Genomic DNA, 19,409 nt, shown 5'->3' on the forward strand with positions numbered 1-19,409 from the left:
ATAATAATGCATTAGGAGAAAAAAATGAAATGCCAAATACAAAATAAAAAAAGACCGAAAGAAAATATTAGTAATAACCTCCAAATGAAGTGATTATATTATGAATTAACACAAATATAAAATAAAAAAGCAGTATTAAAGAAAAGGTAAACAAAATTTGACATTTACCAATCCATATTAATCTTTTTTCTGTTTTATTCGAATACCGACAAATCTGCCAATTTAAACATTAAAAAAAAAAAAACCTGTTTTAGCTGTTAGACGCCAAAACAAACATTGGAATTTCCTATATGATAATAACAAACCTAACAGACTGGGATATCTTTAAATCTGCCCATGGTTACATACGACGGTAGATGATTATATAATATATTAGACGTCTTTGGCGACAAACAAATTAGCTGAAGTTAAAAACTATCAAAAAGCTTCAATTAATAAGTGGCTTTACACTCAGCCAATTATAAGATTCCTGTCAATCACGCATGCGCAGAAAGAATATAGTGCAAGCACTGAGAAAGCGGACAATAGCTTGTCTCAACGGGACAAGTATTTGCTACAGTACAGTTTCTGCTCATGCGTCGTCTTATTGGATAGTTTGTAGCTCGCTGAGTGTAAACCCACCTAAATATGATATAACCTGGTCTTAATGGCTACTGCAGTAAAATAATCTTAAGCTTCAAATTTTGATAATCAAATAACTTATACTATTTTAGAAATCTTACACCTCTTCGCTCATTCTAAACATTACCAAAATTTTTTGTGATCTCCCTAAAATTTGAGCTTTGTATTGAAATGAAAGTGATTTAGCTTCATTAAAAAACCTTTTTACTGAACCCAAACACGAATGAGCCCAACAATAACAAAGTCGAGAAAATAAGAATAATTAAGTATTGAAGTTTCATATATACATAATATGCCTCATTACTTTTATAATTTATTTAATATTGCAAATCATTATTTTACTTTTATAATTTATAGAATATTTCAGATTATTGTTAAATCAAAATTATCTGATTCAATATAAATTTCATTTATTAGATTTATATTTATAAGATTTTAGATTTTTACTATAAGATTTCAATGAGACATGCATAAAAATATTTTATTTTGTTTCAATGAATAAATACATTATGAAAAAATTATGAATTATAAATTTTATGCAGAGCTTCGGTCCTATGAATCATATTCAGTAAAATATTCTTGATAGCTTTTAAATCTAAAAACATTTAGAACCTCTGCGGCAAAATCTGACCGAGTAATGAAGCTTTGAATATCGATAGTTTAGTACAATATATATATATATATATATATATATATATATATATATATATATATATATATATATATATTGTAAATCAACCAGAGAGAAATTCCGGGCACTGCTAAACTTATTATCTTAGAGAAGGTCAATAAAATTGTCTAAATTCGAGTCTTTTTTAAGAAATGATATTCAAATTTTCGTAACTCAGTCAGCTGTAGTTGCAAAATAGAGGAACTTTCTTTTTTTTTAAACATTAGGGTTTCAAGAATATTTTACTAAATATGTCTCATAAGGGTGGGAGTTTGTGTAGAAATGTGAAATTTGTAATTCATCAGAATATTTCATCAAATTGCATAAAATATATAAACCTGTTCTTCATTTATACTGTTTCTCTCATTAAATGCATAATACTATTTCAAACTCTTAAGAAGTTAGCTGATGGACCTGGATTAGAGTAGAGATCTTGTGTATATTAATTATTTGCTTTAAATAATGCAAAATTATTGAATTAACTAAATATTTTCAAAATATCGCAAAAATTTGCTCACCGTTATTTTTCTAGAAATTTTCATGGTACATATTTATTTCATTTCAAATATAATTTTTTGAATTTTAAGATGATGTAAAAAAAATAATAATAATTCAGAAAAAACACCAAAATTTCGCATAATTTTTAATTTAAATAATTCTAAAATTAATTAATTGAAATTTTAAAAATATGTTTTATGGTGCCAATTTCCACCTTCCAAAGTTTGTATTTGCTACTTTTGGTAGCTCTACGTCTAACATACAGGGAGCCAAAATAAAGGCAAACATATATTCATCTTTATTATAAGTGGAGATTGTGCAGGGGAAACTTGCATTTTCAAAATAAATCTGAATTCTTTTTGAATTTTTTGGAAGGAGAATATATATATATATATATATACACGGAAAAATCTGAGTAAAAGTATGATTATATTCAAATCCTATATATATATATATATTGTTTAGAAAATATTTGATAACTTTGAAAAAGTGTATCGTTATAAAATCTTCAATAAAATCATCTAAATAAAAAAGCAAAAGACTGAGTAAGTAACAGATTGTTACTAAAACCTCTAATTATGGCATATCAGTATATTATAAAAACAAACCAAAAATATAATGCTTCAAATATTACATTTCTGTTCCATTCAACTTGCTAGCGAATTTCAAATTTGCTCGCTGCTAAAGACAGGAAGCACCGAATGCGCACTTTTTGTTACACACTGTATAATTGATATATATATATATAATGAAACTAAACTGTCAGAGTTATCAAAAATATATTTGGTTCCGAATAGTATACATAAAATTTCAAAATTCCTAAACGGAGATTGCGTCAACTAATGGGTTTTTTTTCCCTTGAAAAAAATTAAATTATATTTAAATTCGAGAGGGCTATGAAGAATGAAGCGATAAACATGATATTTCTTATCAGCTTATATAAAAATGATTATTTGTTAAATGTCTAAATGTTAATTTCTCTCATTTCTTTCAAAATTTTACATAATTGAACTAAATTTAAATGTACCTTATGATATCTTAATTTTTTTTAAAAAATGTTATTTCATTATTATTGTTTTTTTTTATAAAAATGCGATTACAATATCGAGTTTATATATTTGCGTGTTATATATGTATATTATTGACAATATCTTCATTATTTGTTTTATGTTTCCCATTATTGCATTACACTATTATCAAACTAAATACAGAGTAGCGTCCTCATTTCAGCAGTCAATCTCCTCATCGGTATATATTTTTGTATACACATATGTAACTTCTGTAAATGACCTATTTGCTTTCATGTTTCTAATTATTGTAGCTCCACGATTTATATCCGATTTCGTGACGAATCACCCAAATGGCCGGATGACCGTCATAATCATCGCCTCGAGCGTCAGCCGATAACATCAGTTTCCTATTACCTCTTGCCATTCCTTTTCGTAGGAAAATAAACAGCAATCATCCTTATGTAAACCTCTATTTTGTGAAATAACAATGAAGGAGGAAAGGGTAGCGCCCTAATTGTTTATTTTAATTGATAGGCTCAAGAGACAGACTTATTGGTAAATCCGTATTTTACTTCACTTACGATAATACTACATATATGTCTAATGATATAGGGGTATCGTGTTAATATCTAAATTATATTGCACTTAGTTTTGGACAGGGCAAATGTCTCTGTACCTAAAAGTTCTTGTCAATTTTAACAGATTTATGGAGTTTGCGGAGGAATTTATTATTGGATTTCCCTTTTTTAATAAATTAGCTATTGTGATATAAATTAATCTATTCATGTAATATATGAGGTAACTCAAACTTGTTTCCTAAATACAAAATGGTCCTTTGTGAACAACGCTAGAAAAAATAAATTAAACAAAAGGCAAAGGAATACTCGAGGTTTTGTTTGAGGAAGTGATTGCCAGTTGCTTTACATTTGCTATCAGGGAAAATATTTAAGCAATAGTCATTTCACTGTCTCAAACATAGGGCTTATTAAAACAGTCTTGGTCATGATTTGATGTCGGGAAATTTTAGTTGACAACATGTAGGAAACGAAAGTAGGATATCGTGCTTAAATGTGCCTTGATATTGACTCTTGGTTCAATATGTAAATTTTAAAGGACAGTAATGTTTAGTTTAGGTTAGTTGTATTAACATCTTGTTTTAAAGAAACAATAGGGCTACTTTGGGACTGACCTCGTCATTTTAAACGGCGGTTAGATGACGAGGACGACACCTGAGCTCCCCTCCGACAGATTTAACACTCTTACAAGATGGTTCTTCGGTGAAATCGGGTCCCGAATCTCAAACCCTCAGGTTCTGAAGCCGAGACCATACCATCAGGCCACCTCGGTACACTCAGGTTGGCAAAGGTAAAAGGTATTTAGAACGTGCATAATCAGAGAACGAGCTGGGATCAATGCTTCATTATGCGCAACGTGAAATGAGTTACCGCTAAGATGTTGCCCATGTAACCAAGGACAGTCACATAGTGTGTTTATTATAAACATAACAAGATTCCATATGATTGTGGTTCATCTTGGCGTTTTCCTGTTCTGCCGATTTTATTTTTTCCGGCGACCTATTGCGTTAGCTCTGTTTGTACCATTTAGGAACCTTCTCCCTTACCGGTAGGCTAGGTTGAAGCCTTAAAACTTCTTTTGCACTGTAATCAAATGTTTTCCACCTGTACTCACTCTATTATTTATTTAATTTAATGCATAATATGTAGTAAGTAGTGAATGATCGAAAATGCAAACACTGCACATTATTTCAATAAGTCCTTACTGGAAATAATAGAAATAAATCAAAACGCATTATCGGATTCGAATCAACAAAATGAAAATCACAAAATCATTGAGTCTGAAACATTGCGTTTGAGTATCTCTCAATACTGAAGAGAAAATGAACAGTTAAAAAAAATTATCTGCTCTTCTATTAAGTAAAATGATTTATATTAAAATATTTCTCCAGCCTATGATTCTGTGAGTGATAATAGTTTTGCCTTGTGTGCTTCGAGAAATAGTTTATGTTTAATACATCTGACAGTAGAATGAATTGGAATATATCTATCATGAGAGAAAATGATGTTGTTTTGGTTTGGGTTTTTGAAGTCTCAAAATGCAGAGTCAAAAAATTAACGATTTATCGCTTTTGAGCATCAGTTTTCCGCTTTTAGGGTTAGTAGAAAATAATGAAATAGGTTGTCACACTCAGAGACTTATCGCCAACAAAAAGTTACAACTTGACGCGAATGTCCGCCATGAAACCGATTCTCCTGTCTGACCAATAAAGGGCAGGGCCGTAAGAAGTTATCGCCTGAAAAAGAACAGAGAAGAATATGGAAATAAACAGCGATGGAAAGTATATATATGTATATATATATATATATATATATATATATAATATTCATTTTTTTTAGCTGGTAAAAAAAAAATTGCAGCTTGAATGATTTTTAGATGGGAAAAAAAACCCATCGCTTTTCTAAAAGTTGACGATTTTGTATTACAATAGTCACGTGATCATTCCTCTATTCCGTGAACTCCAAGGAATAGGCTTTGAAGCTCAAAAAATTTTGAGATTTAAAAAAAAAAAAAAAAAAAAAAACGTTGTTTCCGAAGTATTGACGCATGCGTAATCTGATAGTCATGTTATTGTTTAAAACCGGTTTAAAGTGGTTTTTCACAAAAAACATTAAAAAAAGAATCGAGCCTTGAGAAAAAAATTCTTATCACTCGATTGGTTTTGAGATGGTCAAGAGCCATCTCTTTTCTAAATGTTGGGGATTGTGAAATATGAGTCATATGGGAACATGATGTTTTTTTGTCGAATTGATCCCGCGTGACTTACAACTGGCAATAGCAGATTTCATTTTTTATTTTATTTTTTGTTTATTTGTTTGTTATTTTTATCTAAAATACGCATACTTTTAATTAAATATATTTTCTCATCAAATGTTATAGAAAGTTTGAGAAAAGAATTTTGTAACAAACGTGAATTGTTAGAATCGTTATCACCAAAAAAGTAACTCTAAAAATGTCGCTTTTTGAATGCATAATCATTATTCTGATTTATTTTGAATGGTTCCGGGAAATCACAAATGATGATGAATGTTGTCATAGGCGCATAAAAGAAATAAATGAAGGTTTTGATTTATTGCGTGTGGCATATGTTATCTGAATGTGAATTTTTAAAAAAAAGTTTTTCGTAATTTTTTTTTTATTATTGCAAATATTAATATAATGAATATATCCATTTCTTTTCTAAATTCCAATACAATTAAAAATTAAGGGCAATTTTGAAAAAGTAATCGTAAAATCATGTATTTTTTTTAAATTATTTTTTGGGTTAAAATGAAAGGAATTTCAGAATGTATTCATAATTCAAAAAGGAATCAATAAATAAATTCAAAATATTATCCAGGAAATATATTCAATAAAGCTGTTTAGAATAAGCATTGCCAATCATTAATTCCATTTCATTAATTAATTCATTGTCTATTCAATCGCATTACATAATTCAATAAATTGTGCAGATTTTACTCGTTTAGATTGTGCTCGTTTTACATCTGAATTCCTCGTTTGAAAAAGAAACTGGTCCAAAATCAGCCCATTAGTTTAGAACTGCACTGCCGGTCTAGTAGTGTAATGGGGGAAAAAAAATATGATTTTTACATCTCACGAAATTTTCACCATAATTCACGCTCTTTGGCAAAAATCATCTTTTTATTGGATTATATTTCAATAAATATGAAACAGAATTATCTTTGGCATGAAGGCCCTTTGGTTCATTTTCATAATTCAGGGGAAAAGAGATACCTAAACGAAGCTTTTAACTTAACTCTATAAAATGTTTGGAATTATATTTTTCCTTTCAGATAATAAATTGCGAACATCCGCTCCTGGATTTAAAAGCAATATTGTGGGGACACCATTTAGTTTATTTGTAGTTGACTTGTCACCATCAGCTTTTAACAAATCCAAGTAAAACTGTGCTACAATAGTATTTTTTTTTTGGGGGGGGGGGTTCAGTCTTGGTAAATGTTCCAGTGTCTATCCTTTTTAAAACTTTTAGGGGATGCACAGTTTTATTTTGCTTTTTGATACAGAGGATCTCACTCCTTTTTATTGTGTGATTTCACAATACGGGGATAAGACAAAAAAATTGTAGGACAGACCTTTTATTATATATGTTGGCCATACAGAGTTTTTGTCTCTTCATTCCATCACAATAGATTTCCTTTTATTTATTTATTTCATCCATTTTTTTCCTTTTTTAAAATATATTGGATTTTTTTTTAAATTCTTATTTTAATCAAATATTTTATATCATGCTTAACATTTTTTTACTATCATTTCAGAAACCTTCTGGTATTCCTTTTAACTAAAGATTAGCCCATAATGATTTGCTTTAATTTAAACATACAGAAATATGGCATCCTATCTGTTGGAAATGTGGCGCAGTGTAGTAGCCAATGAATGAAACAAAACCGGTCACTACAGAAATGTAAAAAAGAAGAAAAAAAACTGTGTGTTTAAAGTAAGTGATTTCTGTGTTGTTATTCTAGCTTGTCGCTTTATTATTGGTCCGGTTGTTCATTACGTATTAGTGCTTTCTATTAACCAATCAAGCGACTTTTCCGGAGCTGCGCGGCATGAAAAATTGCGACGTGAAGCAGGTTTCACAAAGGTGGGTTCAGACGAGGCTTATTATTGCGCGCAATAGAAGACCACGCCTACCAGAGGATGATCACGTGACCAATCCTCAAACAGGTTTAGTAAAGGTGGGTTCACACGAGGCTTTTTATTGCCCGCAAACGTTGTCTCTCTACTGTTGTCCCTCTATTGTCCCCGTGTGAACACTTGAGACAACGGCGTTGGTACAATGGCAAACGGTTGTCCCGACGGGACAATTATTTGCCATTGTCCCAACATTTCCTCTATTTGCGCATGCGTGTGCAGATTTTGGCTTAAAAAATTAAGTTTGTTGGAGTGTAAACAAAATTTATTTGGCGTAAAAAGTACCAAGATGCGAAGCCTCCAAACAACGTGTGTTCTTTGTTTTTCGCCATTTCTATAATCGTTTTCTTTCGTCACGGCCATTCTATTTTCATTTTTTTCTTCATCTTTTATTTCTTTATTCTACATTCTTATTTGTTTATTCTTCTTTCTTGATTTTAGCTATTTGTTTATTTATCAGGTAAGTTTTATTTATGTCTAATTTTTATGAAAAAGTATTCCAATACTATAATAAAAATGTTTGTTATAAAATATATATTTGACACAATTTGTCAGGTGTGGTAGAGGCATGAAAAGGCCCTTCGGTCAATATTTATATATTTGTTTGAGGTTGGTGTTAGCATGTTAATGGTCATTTTATCACATTTATTTAGTTAATTAATATAATTTTTAAATATTCAATGCTTGCTACAGTTACTGTTTACCATTATTTTGGCATGGTCATTGTCTTCTAAATTTAGAAATTGCTAAGATTTTAATATGGACTGAATTGTATTAATTAAAACATTTAGATTTTTAATAACTAATAATTTTTATAAACTAATGCATTCCTATTATTATTAAATAGTTTTATGAAATATGAGCTTTATACGTTTGGTGTTAGCAATAATTGTGGATTTATATTTTGATAATGAAATGAGGAGAAAGGTTTTGAATGTGCAGTCTTTTTAGTTTTCAGGATTTTTTTAACCATTTGTATACAATAATGTTTTTTGAATAAAATATTTAATTCTATTCCTTGTGAAATATTTCTTATACATGTATAAAAAATGGCAGCGAAACAAATAAAAGTGAATACAATCATAAGTTAGTCACTCCATATGTTTATGGATTATTTGGTATAATATACATTTTTCAAGAGCATTTAAATTAGTTTTGTAGTAATGATTCTCTGTTTATTAATGTTAAACTCTTCTTACCACCTGTAATTTTATGAATAAGCTAAGTTTAAAACTGAATGGTTACAAATAAAATATACAAAATTTAATGTTTTGTATTCAAGCAAGAAACTAAAAATGTAGGACCCTCAGCATACCACTAACTCAAATGCTTTTAATATTTATATATATAAAAAAGTTTAGTAATTATGGTATACATTCATATTTTGATGTGTACTTTTTTATTGAACTATAGTTGTATTTTATTCAAACTGAAATTTTTAACTTCAAGAATTTTTTGTTTTTGTTTTCCATTTTAGAAAATGAAGCTGTCTGACAGTGAGACATGCAAATTTGTGTCCCTTTATCGGGAACATGAATGTTTGTGGAATGTTGACAGTGCTGCATATAGAAACAAAAATTTAAAAAGAAAGGCTCTGGAGACCATGACTGAAGCCATTTCATCAGAAATAGGTCTTCAAGATTGGACTCCTGAGCTAGTGAAGGCTAAGCTTAAAAGCCTTCGAGGAACATACAATATAGAAAGCAAAAAAATTAGAGCCTCCAAAAGATCGGGGATTGGCGCTGCAAAACTTTATGTTCCTAATCTAAAATGGTTTCACATGATGGACGAGTTTATGAATGTGGTGAAAGAAAAGAGGAATACGACAGACAATTTGGTAAGTACACTAACATCTTTTATTTATACAATAAGCAAAGTAATATTAAAAAATTAAATATACAAGATATGGCCACATTCTGGTTCCTTAATAACAATAAAACATTTTACAAAATTATTATAACGAATATAGTAAAAGAGGAATATAAATAAATTTTGACAATTTATTATACTTTACCATTTTGCCATGGCACAGCTCCTTCATTACTGAAATATCTGGCAAGATTATTCTTGTACAATTTGGCAAGTTTTGATGATTTGCAGTTTCGACCAGAAATACTCTGAATGTTGAATAATTCGGTTATTTCTGATCTCCACTGACCAGGAATAATCTCACCTGTTTCAATATTTTCTTCATCCAAAGACCCCCGAGATAGATAAGATGATGCAGATGTTTTGATGAGCCAGTTGTGCAAAGCACAAGATGCTTTCACAATTTTGTCAGTTGTAGATAACTGGCAATCATTTTTTCTTGTGAAGATTCTAAATCTGCTTGTTAAAATACCGAAAGCATTTTCTACAACTCGTCTAGCTCTACTTAGACGGTAGTTGAATATCTTTTTCTCGGTAGTCAGTGGATGAATTTTGAATGGCTTCATCAAATATGGTTTCAAGGGAAACGCATCATCCCCAATAATGCATCCATCTGTACCAAATAAAGTGTATCGTTCTAATTTTTCATAGAGCGCACTGTTCTGTAGTACTCCTCCATCGGAAACTATTCCATTGCATCCAACATCAATATACAGAAACGTGTAATCCCAACTAGCTAATGCTAGTAGAATTATACTGTGGAATCCTTTGTAGTTGAAAAATTGTGAGCCACAATCAGGAGGTGCCTGTATCAGGACATGTTTTCCATCAAGTGCCCCATGACAATTTGGGAAATTCCACGCATTCAAAAAACCTTGCTTAATAGCAGCCCATTCTTCTGTAGTAGAGGGGACCTGTAATAAAATTATTATTCATGTTCTGAAATATGCTTTTGTGACATCATTCAAAATCGTAATTTATCAATTTTTCAGGAACCTCAGCCAACTTTTGAGGAAGCAGATGCTGAAAGGAATGGTGTGGAGATCATCTCTACATCAACACCAGCGAGTACTCCTCACCTTCCTTCAATGTCGACTCCTCAGTCTGAACGAGGCAGAACCTCATTTGGCAAAAGAAAAAAAAGAAATAAAGACTTGCTTCAAATAACTGGGGATATAAAGCAGCTTGCGGACAGGCTTAATGCAGATTCAGACGATGAAGTGGATGCCTTTGGCAGATCGATTGCATTACACATTAAAAAACTGAAGCCTGAATCAGCGATTCAGGCACAATTGGAGATTCAAGGGATTATCACCAAGTACCGGCTGCATGACATGGCTGCAGAGTGTGCAAAAGCACCAATACATGCATCAAATGATGTATTAGCTGCAGCCATGCAATGTACAATTTTTAACGATGAATAAATAAATTATAATTTGATTTTTTTGTGTGTGTTTCATGACTGAATTATTAAATATCTACTTATAGTTGCTATAATATAAAATAATTACTGAAAAATTTAGTAATTATTTCTTGTTGTTTTTAAATAAATATGCAGTAATTTTTTTAAGTTACTTAAATTTTATTTGTTTACAGTAATAATAATGACTTTAAAACCTTCAATTTATTGCTTTCCTTCATAAAATTAAACAGTAGGAAATTTTGCTGTAGTAAATATTTACTAAAGGCAAAGTAATTAACATCTAGACGAAGTTTTAAATCAATATGCTTAATTGATAAGACAAATAGAGATTATTTGTTGTATTAATTATTTTGGCAAAAATTATAAATATCAACATGAGATTAGGATCTCTTATGGTTCTATATCAATAGTGAGTGAACAATTTTTTTTTTCTCATGATACTTCTCCATTTCTAACACCAGCAACTAATTTCTATTGCTTTAAAATCAAGTATTAAAAAAAATTACTGTAGTGAACAAGGCATTTGCAACAAAAGGTGTTTTTAAATAAATTAACAGCAAAACGCATAGTATCCAAAATATTAATCATTTGCAGTCAAAATATAAATGACTAATTTGCGTGTGTGTTTTCAATTTTCTTATAATATTTATACCTGTAAATGTAATTAGGCCATAAAAATGCTCGCAAATTAACTTTTCTTTATACATATTACTATTCAATCACGGCCGATTTATAAAAAAACTCTTTGATACGACTCATTCAGCACTAATTATTCGAATTATATAAATATAAGTTTTATACCTTTATGAATTCATTCAAGCTTTCATAAATAGCATCCAAAACTTCTGGAATCGTAGAACTGATGGTGCTCTTAGGCACACGGAAGAGATGGCTCAGCGTTCTATAACTGCATCCACTGGCTAAAAAGGTCAGCGTTAATTCCAGTTTAATTTTTGCAGATAAACTGCCTCTCATTATTGTGTTCTGCCGTTGAATTGTATCTGAAATTCGGCATAGCAAATTGTTAAACATCTCCGGAGTTAGTCTTAAAAAAAGCCGGTACTCTTTCGGATCCTCGGCTGCTAACTCTTTTAAAAGAAGATTAGAAGTGCCGAGTTCATCTCTTCTTCTAATCCATTTTTTAACCCAAGTACGTTTTGTGGCGTTCATTTCTTCCTCTACTTCCTCAGATAGAACCGCAAGAAGACGAAGTAGAGTTTTTTTCAAAAACTCTTTCTGATTCTTTGATAAATGCCTTCTTCGGCTGCTTCGTTCAGCCATGAAGGTATGTCGATAGATAAAATATTTTCAGACACTAATCACAAAGCTGTGCGTGAAAGTACATAAAATGAGAGTGTGCGCCAAAAGGCGATTCATTAAGAGATTTGGAATGCCCTCTACAAACTTACTAAACCTGTTTGAGGATTGGTCACGTGATCATCCTCTGGTAGGCGTGGTCTTCTATTGCGCGCAATAATAAGCCTCGTCTGAACCCACCTTAAGTTTGTAGAGGGCATTCCAAATCTCTTAATGAATCGCCTTTTGGCGCACACTCTCATTTTATGTACTTTCACGCACAGCTTTGTGATTAGTGTCTGAAAATATTTTATCTATCGACATACCTTCATGGCTGAACGAAGCAGCCGAAGAAGGCATTTATCAAAGAATCAGAAAGAGTTTTTGAAAAAAACTCTACTTCGTCTTCTTGCGGTTCTATCTGAGGAAGTAGAGGAAGAAATGAACGCCACAAAACGTACTTGGGTTAAAAAATGGATTAGAAGAAGAGATGAACTCGGCACTTCTAATCTTCTTTTAAAAGAGTTAGCAGCCGAGGATCCGAAAGAGTACCGGCTTTTTTTAAGACTAACTCCGGAGATGTTTAACAATTTGCTATGCCGAATTTCAGATACAATTCAACGGCAGAACACAATAATGAGAGGCAGTTTATCTGCAAAAATTAAACTGGAATTAACGCTGACCTTTTTAGCCAGTGGATGCAGTTATAGAACGCTGAGCCATCTCTTCCGTGTGCCTAAGAGCACCATCAGTTCTACGATTCCAGAAGTTTTGGATGCTATTTATGAAAGCTTGAATGAATTCATAAAGGTATAAAACTTATATTTATATAATTCGAATAATTAGTGCTGAATGAGTCGTATCAAAGAGTTTTTTTATAAATCGGCCGTGATTGAATAGTAATATGTATAAAGAAAAGTTAATTTGCGAGCATTTTTATGGCCTAATTACATTTACAGGTATAAATATTATAAGAAAATTGAAAACACACACGCAAATTAGTCATTTATATTTTGACTGCAAATGATTAATATTTTGGATACTATGCGTTTTGCTGTTAATTTATTTAAAAACACCTTTTGTTGCAAATGCCTTGTTCACTACAGTAATTTTTTTTAATACTTGATTTTAAAGCAATAGAAATTAGTTGCTGGTGTTAGAAATGGAGAAGTATCATGAGAAAAAAAAAAATTGTTCACTCACTATTGATATAGAACCATAAGAGATCCTAATCTCATGTTGATATTTATAATTTTTGCCAAAATAATTAATACAACAAATAATCTCTATTTGTCTTATCAATTAAGCATATTGATTTAAAACTTCGTCTAGATGTTAATTACTTTGCCTTTAGTAAATATTTACTACAGCAAAATTTCCTACTGTTTAATTTTATGAAGGAAAGCAATAAATTGAAGGTTTTAAAGTCATTATTATTACTGTAAACAAATAAAATTTAAGTAACTTAAAAAAATTACTGCATATTTATTTAAAAACAACAAGAAATAATTACTAAATTTTTCAGTAATTATTTTATATTATAGCAACTATAAGTAGATATTTAATAATTCAGTCATGAAACACACAAAAAAAAATCAAATTATAATTTATTTATTCATCGTTAAAAATTGTACATTGCATGGCTGCAGCTAATACATCATTTGATGCATGTATTGGTGCTTTTGCACACTCTGCAGCCATGTCATGCAGCCGGTACTTGGTGATAATCCCTTGAATCTCCAATTGTGCCTGAATCGCTGATTCAGGCTTCAGTTTTTTAATGTGTAATGCAATCGATCTGCCAAAGGCATCCACTTCATCGTCTGAATCTGCATTAAGCCTGTCCGCAAGCTGCTTTATATCCCCAGTTATTTGAAGCAAGTCTTTATTTCTTTTTTTTCTTTTGCCAAATGAGGTTCTGCCTCGTTCAGACTGAGGAGTCGACATTGAAGGAAGGTGAGGAGTACTCGCTGGTGTTGATGTAGAGATGATCTCCACACCATTCCTTTCAGCATCTGCTTCCTCAAAAGTTGGCTGAGGTTCCTGAAAAATTGATAAATTACGATTTTGAATGATGTCACAAAAGCATATTTCAGAACATGAATAATAATTTTATTACAGGTCCCCTCTACTACAGAAGAATGGGCTGCTATTAAGCAAGGTTTTTTGAATGCGTGGAATTTCCCAAATTGTCATGGGGCACTTGATGGAAAACATGTCCTGATACAGGCACCTCCTGATTGTGGCTCACAATTTTTCAACTACAAAGGATTCCACAGTATAATTCTACTAGCATTAGCTAGTTGGGATTACACGTTTCTGTATATTGATGTTGGATGCAATGGAATAGTTTCCGATGGAGGAGTACTACAGAACAGTGCGCTCTATGAAAAATTAGAACGATACACTTTATTTGGTACAGATGGATGCATTATTGGGGATGATGCGTTTCCCTTGAAACCATATTTGATGAAGCCATTCAAAATTCATCCACTGACTACCGAGAAAAAGATATTCAACTACCGTCTAAGTAGAGCTAGACGAGTTGTAGAAAATGCTTTCGGTATTTTAACAAGCAGATTTAGAATCTTCACAAGAAAAAATGATTGCCAGTTATCTACAACTGACAAAATTGTGAAAGCATCTTGTGCTTTGCACAACTGGCTCATCAAAACATCTGCATCATCTTATCTATCTCGGGGGTCTTTGGATGAAGAAAATATTGAAACAGGTGAGATTATTCCTGGTCAGTGGAGATCAGAAATAACCGAATTATTCAACATTCAGAGTATTTCTGGTCGAAACTGCAAATCATCAAAACTTGCCAAATTGTACAGGAATAATCTTGCCAAATATTTCAGTAATGAAGGAGCTGTGCCATGGCAAAATGGTAAAGTATAATAAATTGTCAAAATTTATTTATATTCCTCTTTTACTATATTCGTTATAATAATTTTGTAAAATGTTTTATTGTTATTAAGGAACCAGAATGTGGCCATATCTTGTATATTTAATTTTTTAATATTACTTTGCTTATTGTATAAATAAAAGATGTTAGTGTACTTACCAAATTGTCTGTCGTATTCCTCTTTTCTTTCACCACATTCATAAACTCGTCCATCATGTGAAACCATTTTAGATTAGGAACATAAAGTTTTGCAGCGCCAATCCCCGATCTTTTGGAGGCTCTAATTTTTTTGCTTTCTATATTGTATGTTCCTCGAAGGCTTTTAAGCTTAGCCTTCACTAGCTCAGGAGTCCAATCTTGAAGACCTATTTCTGATGAAATGGCTTCAGTCATGGTCTCCAGAGCCTTTCTTTTTAAATTTTTGTTTCTATATGCAGCACTGTCAACATTCCACAAACATTCATGTTCCCGATAAAGGGACACAAATTTGCATGTCTCACTGTCAGACAGCTTCATTTTCTAAAATGGAAAACAAAAACAAAAAATTCTTGAAGTTAAAAATTTCAGTTTGAATAAAATACAACTATAGTTCAATAAAAAAGTACACATCAAAATATGAATGTATACCATAATTACTAAACTTTTTTATATATATAAATATTAAAAGCATTTGAGTTAGTGGTATGCTGAGGGTCCTACATTTTTAGTTTCTTGCTTGAATACAAAACATTAAATTTTGTATATTTTATTTGTAACCATTCAGTTTTAAACTTAGCTTATTCATAAAATTACAGGTGGTAAGAAGAGTTTAACATTAATAAACAGAGAATCATTACTACAAAACTAATTTAAATGCTCTTGAAAAATGTATATTATACCAAATAATCCATAAACATATGGAGTGACTAACTTATGATTGTATTCACTTTTATTTGTTTCGCTGCCATTTTTTATACATGTATAAGAAATATTTCACAAGGAATAGAATTAAATATTTTATTCAAAAAACATTATTGTATACAAATGGTTAAAAAAATCCTGAAAACTAAAAAGACTGCACATTCAAAACCTTTCTCCTCATTTCATTATCAAAATATAAATCCACAATTATTGCTAACACCAAACGTATAAAGCTCATATTTCATAAAACTATTTAATAATAATAGGAATGCATTAGTTTATAAAAATTATTAGTTATTAAAAATCTAAATGTTTTAATTAATACAATTCAGTCCATATTAAAATCTTAGCAATTTCTAAATTTAGAAGACAATGACCATGCCAAAATAATGGTAAACAGTAACTGTAGCAAGCATTGAATATTTAAAAATTATATTAATTAACTAAATAAATGTGATAAAATGACCATTAACATGCTAACACCAACCTCAAACAAATATATAAATATTGACCGAAGGGCCTTTTCATGCCTCTACCACACCTGACAAATTGTGTCAAATATATATTTTATAACAAACATTTTTATTATAGTATTGGAATACTTTTTCATAAAAATTAGACATAAATAAAACTTACCTGATAAATAAACAAATAGCTAAAATCAAGAAAGAAGAATAAACAAATAAGAATGTAGAATAAAGAAATAAAAGATGAAGAAAAAAATGAAAATAGAATGGCCGTGACGAAAGAAAACGATTATAGAAATGGCGAAAAACAAAGAACACACGTTGTTTGGAGGCTTCGCATCTTGGTACTTTTTACGCCAAATAAATTTTGTTTACACTCCAACAAACTTAATTTTTTAAGCCAAAATCTGCACACGCATGCGCAAATAGAGGAAATGTTGGGACAATGGCAAATAATTGTCCCGTCGGGACAACCGTTTGCCATTGTACCAACGCCGTTGTCTCAAGTGTTCACACGGGGACAATAGAGGGACAACAGTAGAGAGACAACGTTTGCGGGCAATAAAAAGCCTCGTGTGAACCCACCTTTATTGCACATAATAAAAGGTTACGCCTACTTCAAGAAGATCACGTGATCAGGTGGGACAATGGCAGATGGTTGTCTCATAGTGACAACTATTTTCCATTGTTCCATTGCGGTCACATGATCTTCCTGAAGTAGGCGTGACCTTTTATTACGCGCAATAATTACACTTTTGTGAACTTGCTCACTTCTTTTTTACTGTCGATTATTTATTAACCGGTAATATTACGTGTTTGTATTTCTAAAGTTTGTGCGAATTGCTTTTTATCTTTTACTATGATTACTCAAAACTCAACTGCTACAATATGTTTAATATCAAGACATATTACTTAATCACTACCATCACTTGACAGCAATGTCGACGGAAATTCTGTATTTGCTGCTCAACAATGGCAGCATATTACAGTAGAAGCACGATGCAGAAAGCCGTATATAGAAATATGAGTAAGTTTCATTTAAAATAATTTTTTGTGAGATCTTTCAGATGTTTAATATGAATTTTTGGCTTCCCAGGTTCTTTTAATGTGTTTGGGAATAATTTAAAACTGTAATTGTCTGTGTAATAAATTGATTTCACACTAATGCTATTTCTTCAGTGACGAATGATATTTCTTCTTTCTTTTCCGATATTTCTTCAGTGACCTTCGAATCTGCCAAAAATATTTTTCAGTTGTCGCAGTTTGCATATCGAAGTAGTTTTTAAACATTTATTTTATCGGATGTTAAATTCTTCCTCTTCTAAGCTATTAAAAATGCGGCATCATCTCTTTTCATTTTAGAAATAATGAAATAGTTTTCTAAGCAATTACGATCAAATTCTACAGTGTATCATTTTCACATTCCAGTAGTCTTTATAAAACAAGTTTAAAATCCTCGCAGCCACGACTCATATTTATAACTTGAATAATCATGCAATTAAATCATCTCTTCTTTGCATTCTTATTTGTAATGAAAATAGTCATCTAATTAGGATGGGGTGTGAATCTCATTCGATTTTTCAGGCAGTTAATTATAAAATGCTGATTTTTTCCCCCTTAATATAGGGTTTTTGATTATTTTATTGGGCTTTTTTTTCCTAAAAAGAGAGAAATTAGTAATATTGCACTTAGTAGATGCTTCTCAGAAAATGGCATTTCATAATTTTAGTAAATCACTTAATTAAAAATGAATCAAAATGGTAATGCTTTCCTCAATAACAATAAAACCTTTTATTGCATAAAAACAATTTTTTACGCCCTTTTTAAAATTTAGAAATTTGGCTTTTTACTGTTATAAGTTTTATTTCTGTAATTTTCTATTTTTAATTAAATATTAAAAATATTTTAAATATATCATCCATCAATGCTTTTTATTGTTTTACTTACTGCGTTTATAAATTTTCAGCCTACAACAGTATTAAATATCTTTGTGTGCAGATTATTATTTTTATAGTTAAGAGTAGCTTTTTCAAATAATTTTATAATACACTAATTGGGTTTCAAATATAACAAAGCTATAATTTTCTTACGAGATTCAATTAATTTTTTTGATATTTTTAATTCGTCTCTTATGTCCGCATGATTCGCATTTCTTACTTTCTTGTGACAGATTGAGAGGAAATCTATTTTCCAATCTTCATTGTTCTTAAATTTTTTATAAAGTTTACAATGCAGTTGAGTTTTCGGATTGTTTGCATATTTTCTTTTTTTAAATAGAAAGCTTAGTTACTTTTTTTATGTTCAGTTTTAAAGACAATTTCATTTCTAACACTGACTAATGTTTAAATGATTAATGTTTAATTTAATTTTCATGAAATTCCGATAAACATTTCATTAGCTATAAATTTACTTAAATAATTAAATATTAATATCTCTGAACATTACTGCGATTTTATTTAACTTCCACGATTGTATTTGTCTATAAATGGTGATCGCATATTCACTTGCATTGCTTTATGTTATGGATAATTTAATAAGTTTCAAACAAATTCGGTACAGCGAAATACAGCGAGTTAGAGGAACTAGAAGTTTCGAATAAGCCTTTTTTACATACACCATTAATAATTTTTTCAAACTGTATTCCAAGATTTCCGCATTTTATAATATGTAATTTCGTCATTCCCCTTGAAATTTTAACTGAGATACAGGTATTATAACTTGAATTACACAAAATAAAAATATTAGCTTGAGTTAGACAAATATTGGAAATATAAATATTAGCTTGAATTTTCATAATCTAAATGCTATAAAGGTATATGAAGAAAAATTATTTCCAAAATCATTTACTTTCACAAAATGGAAAAAAAAAAAAAAAATAAAGCCAGAAATTCCTTTCAAATCAATCGACTTATTGAATATCCCTTCACCTTGCTGAAATTTTTTGCATCCATTTTTTTAATCTCTTATTGAAAAAATTTCTCATTTAAAATATTCTTTAATATGAAAAGTCAAAAGC

At 30.5% G+C, this 19,409-nt stretch overlaps 2 protein-coding genes across 2 annotated transcripts; one reads left to right on the plus strand and one right to left on the minus strand.

The window, feature by feature from the left end:
* Positions 1 to 9,444: 9,444 nt before the first annotated feature.
* Positions 9,445 to 11,886, minus strand: LOC129968559 (uncharacterized). The gene is made up of 2 exons (XM_056082573.1): positions 11,624 to 11,886; positions 9,445 to 10,313 (listed from the first exon to the last, which is right to left on the minus strand). Exons 1-2 carry the CDS (start codon positions 11,852 to 11,854, stop codon positions 9,534 to 9,536), a joined length of 1,011 nt encoding a protein of 336 aa, XP_055938548.1. The 5' UTR covers positions 11,855 to 11,886; the 3' UTR covers positions 9,445 to 9,533.
* Positions 11,887 to 12,448: 562 nt separating this feature from the next.
* Positions 12,449 to 15,108, plus strand: LOC129968398 (uncharacterized). Its single transcript, XM_056082255.1, has 2 exons — positions 12,449 to 12,928; positions 14,240 to 15,108. The coding sequence occupies exons 1-2, from the start codon at positions 12,449 to 12,451 to the stop codon at positions 15,017 to 15,019; spliced, it is 1,260 nt and encodes a 419-aa protein (XP_055938230.1). The 3' UTR covers positions 15,020 to 15,108.
* The last annotated feature ends 4,301 nt before the right edge of the window (positions 15,109 to 19,409 follow it).

This window comes from Argiope bruennichi, chromosome 5, assembly GCF_947563725.1.
Source record: "Argiope bruennichi chromosome 5, qqArgBrue1.1, whole genome shotgun sequence".
Taxonomy (NCBI): domain Eukaryota; kingdom Metazoa; phylum Arthropoda; class Arachnida; order Araneae; family Araneidae; genus Argiope; species Argiope bruennichi.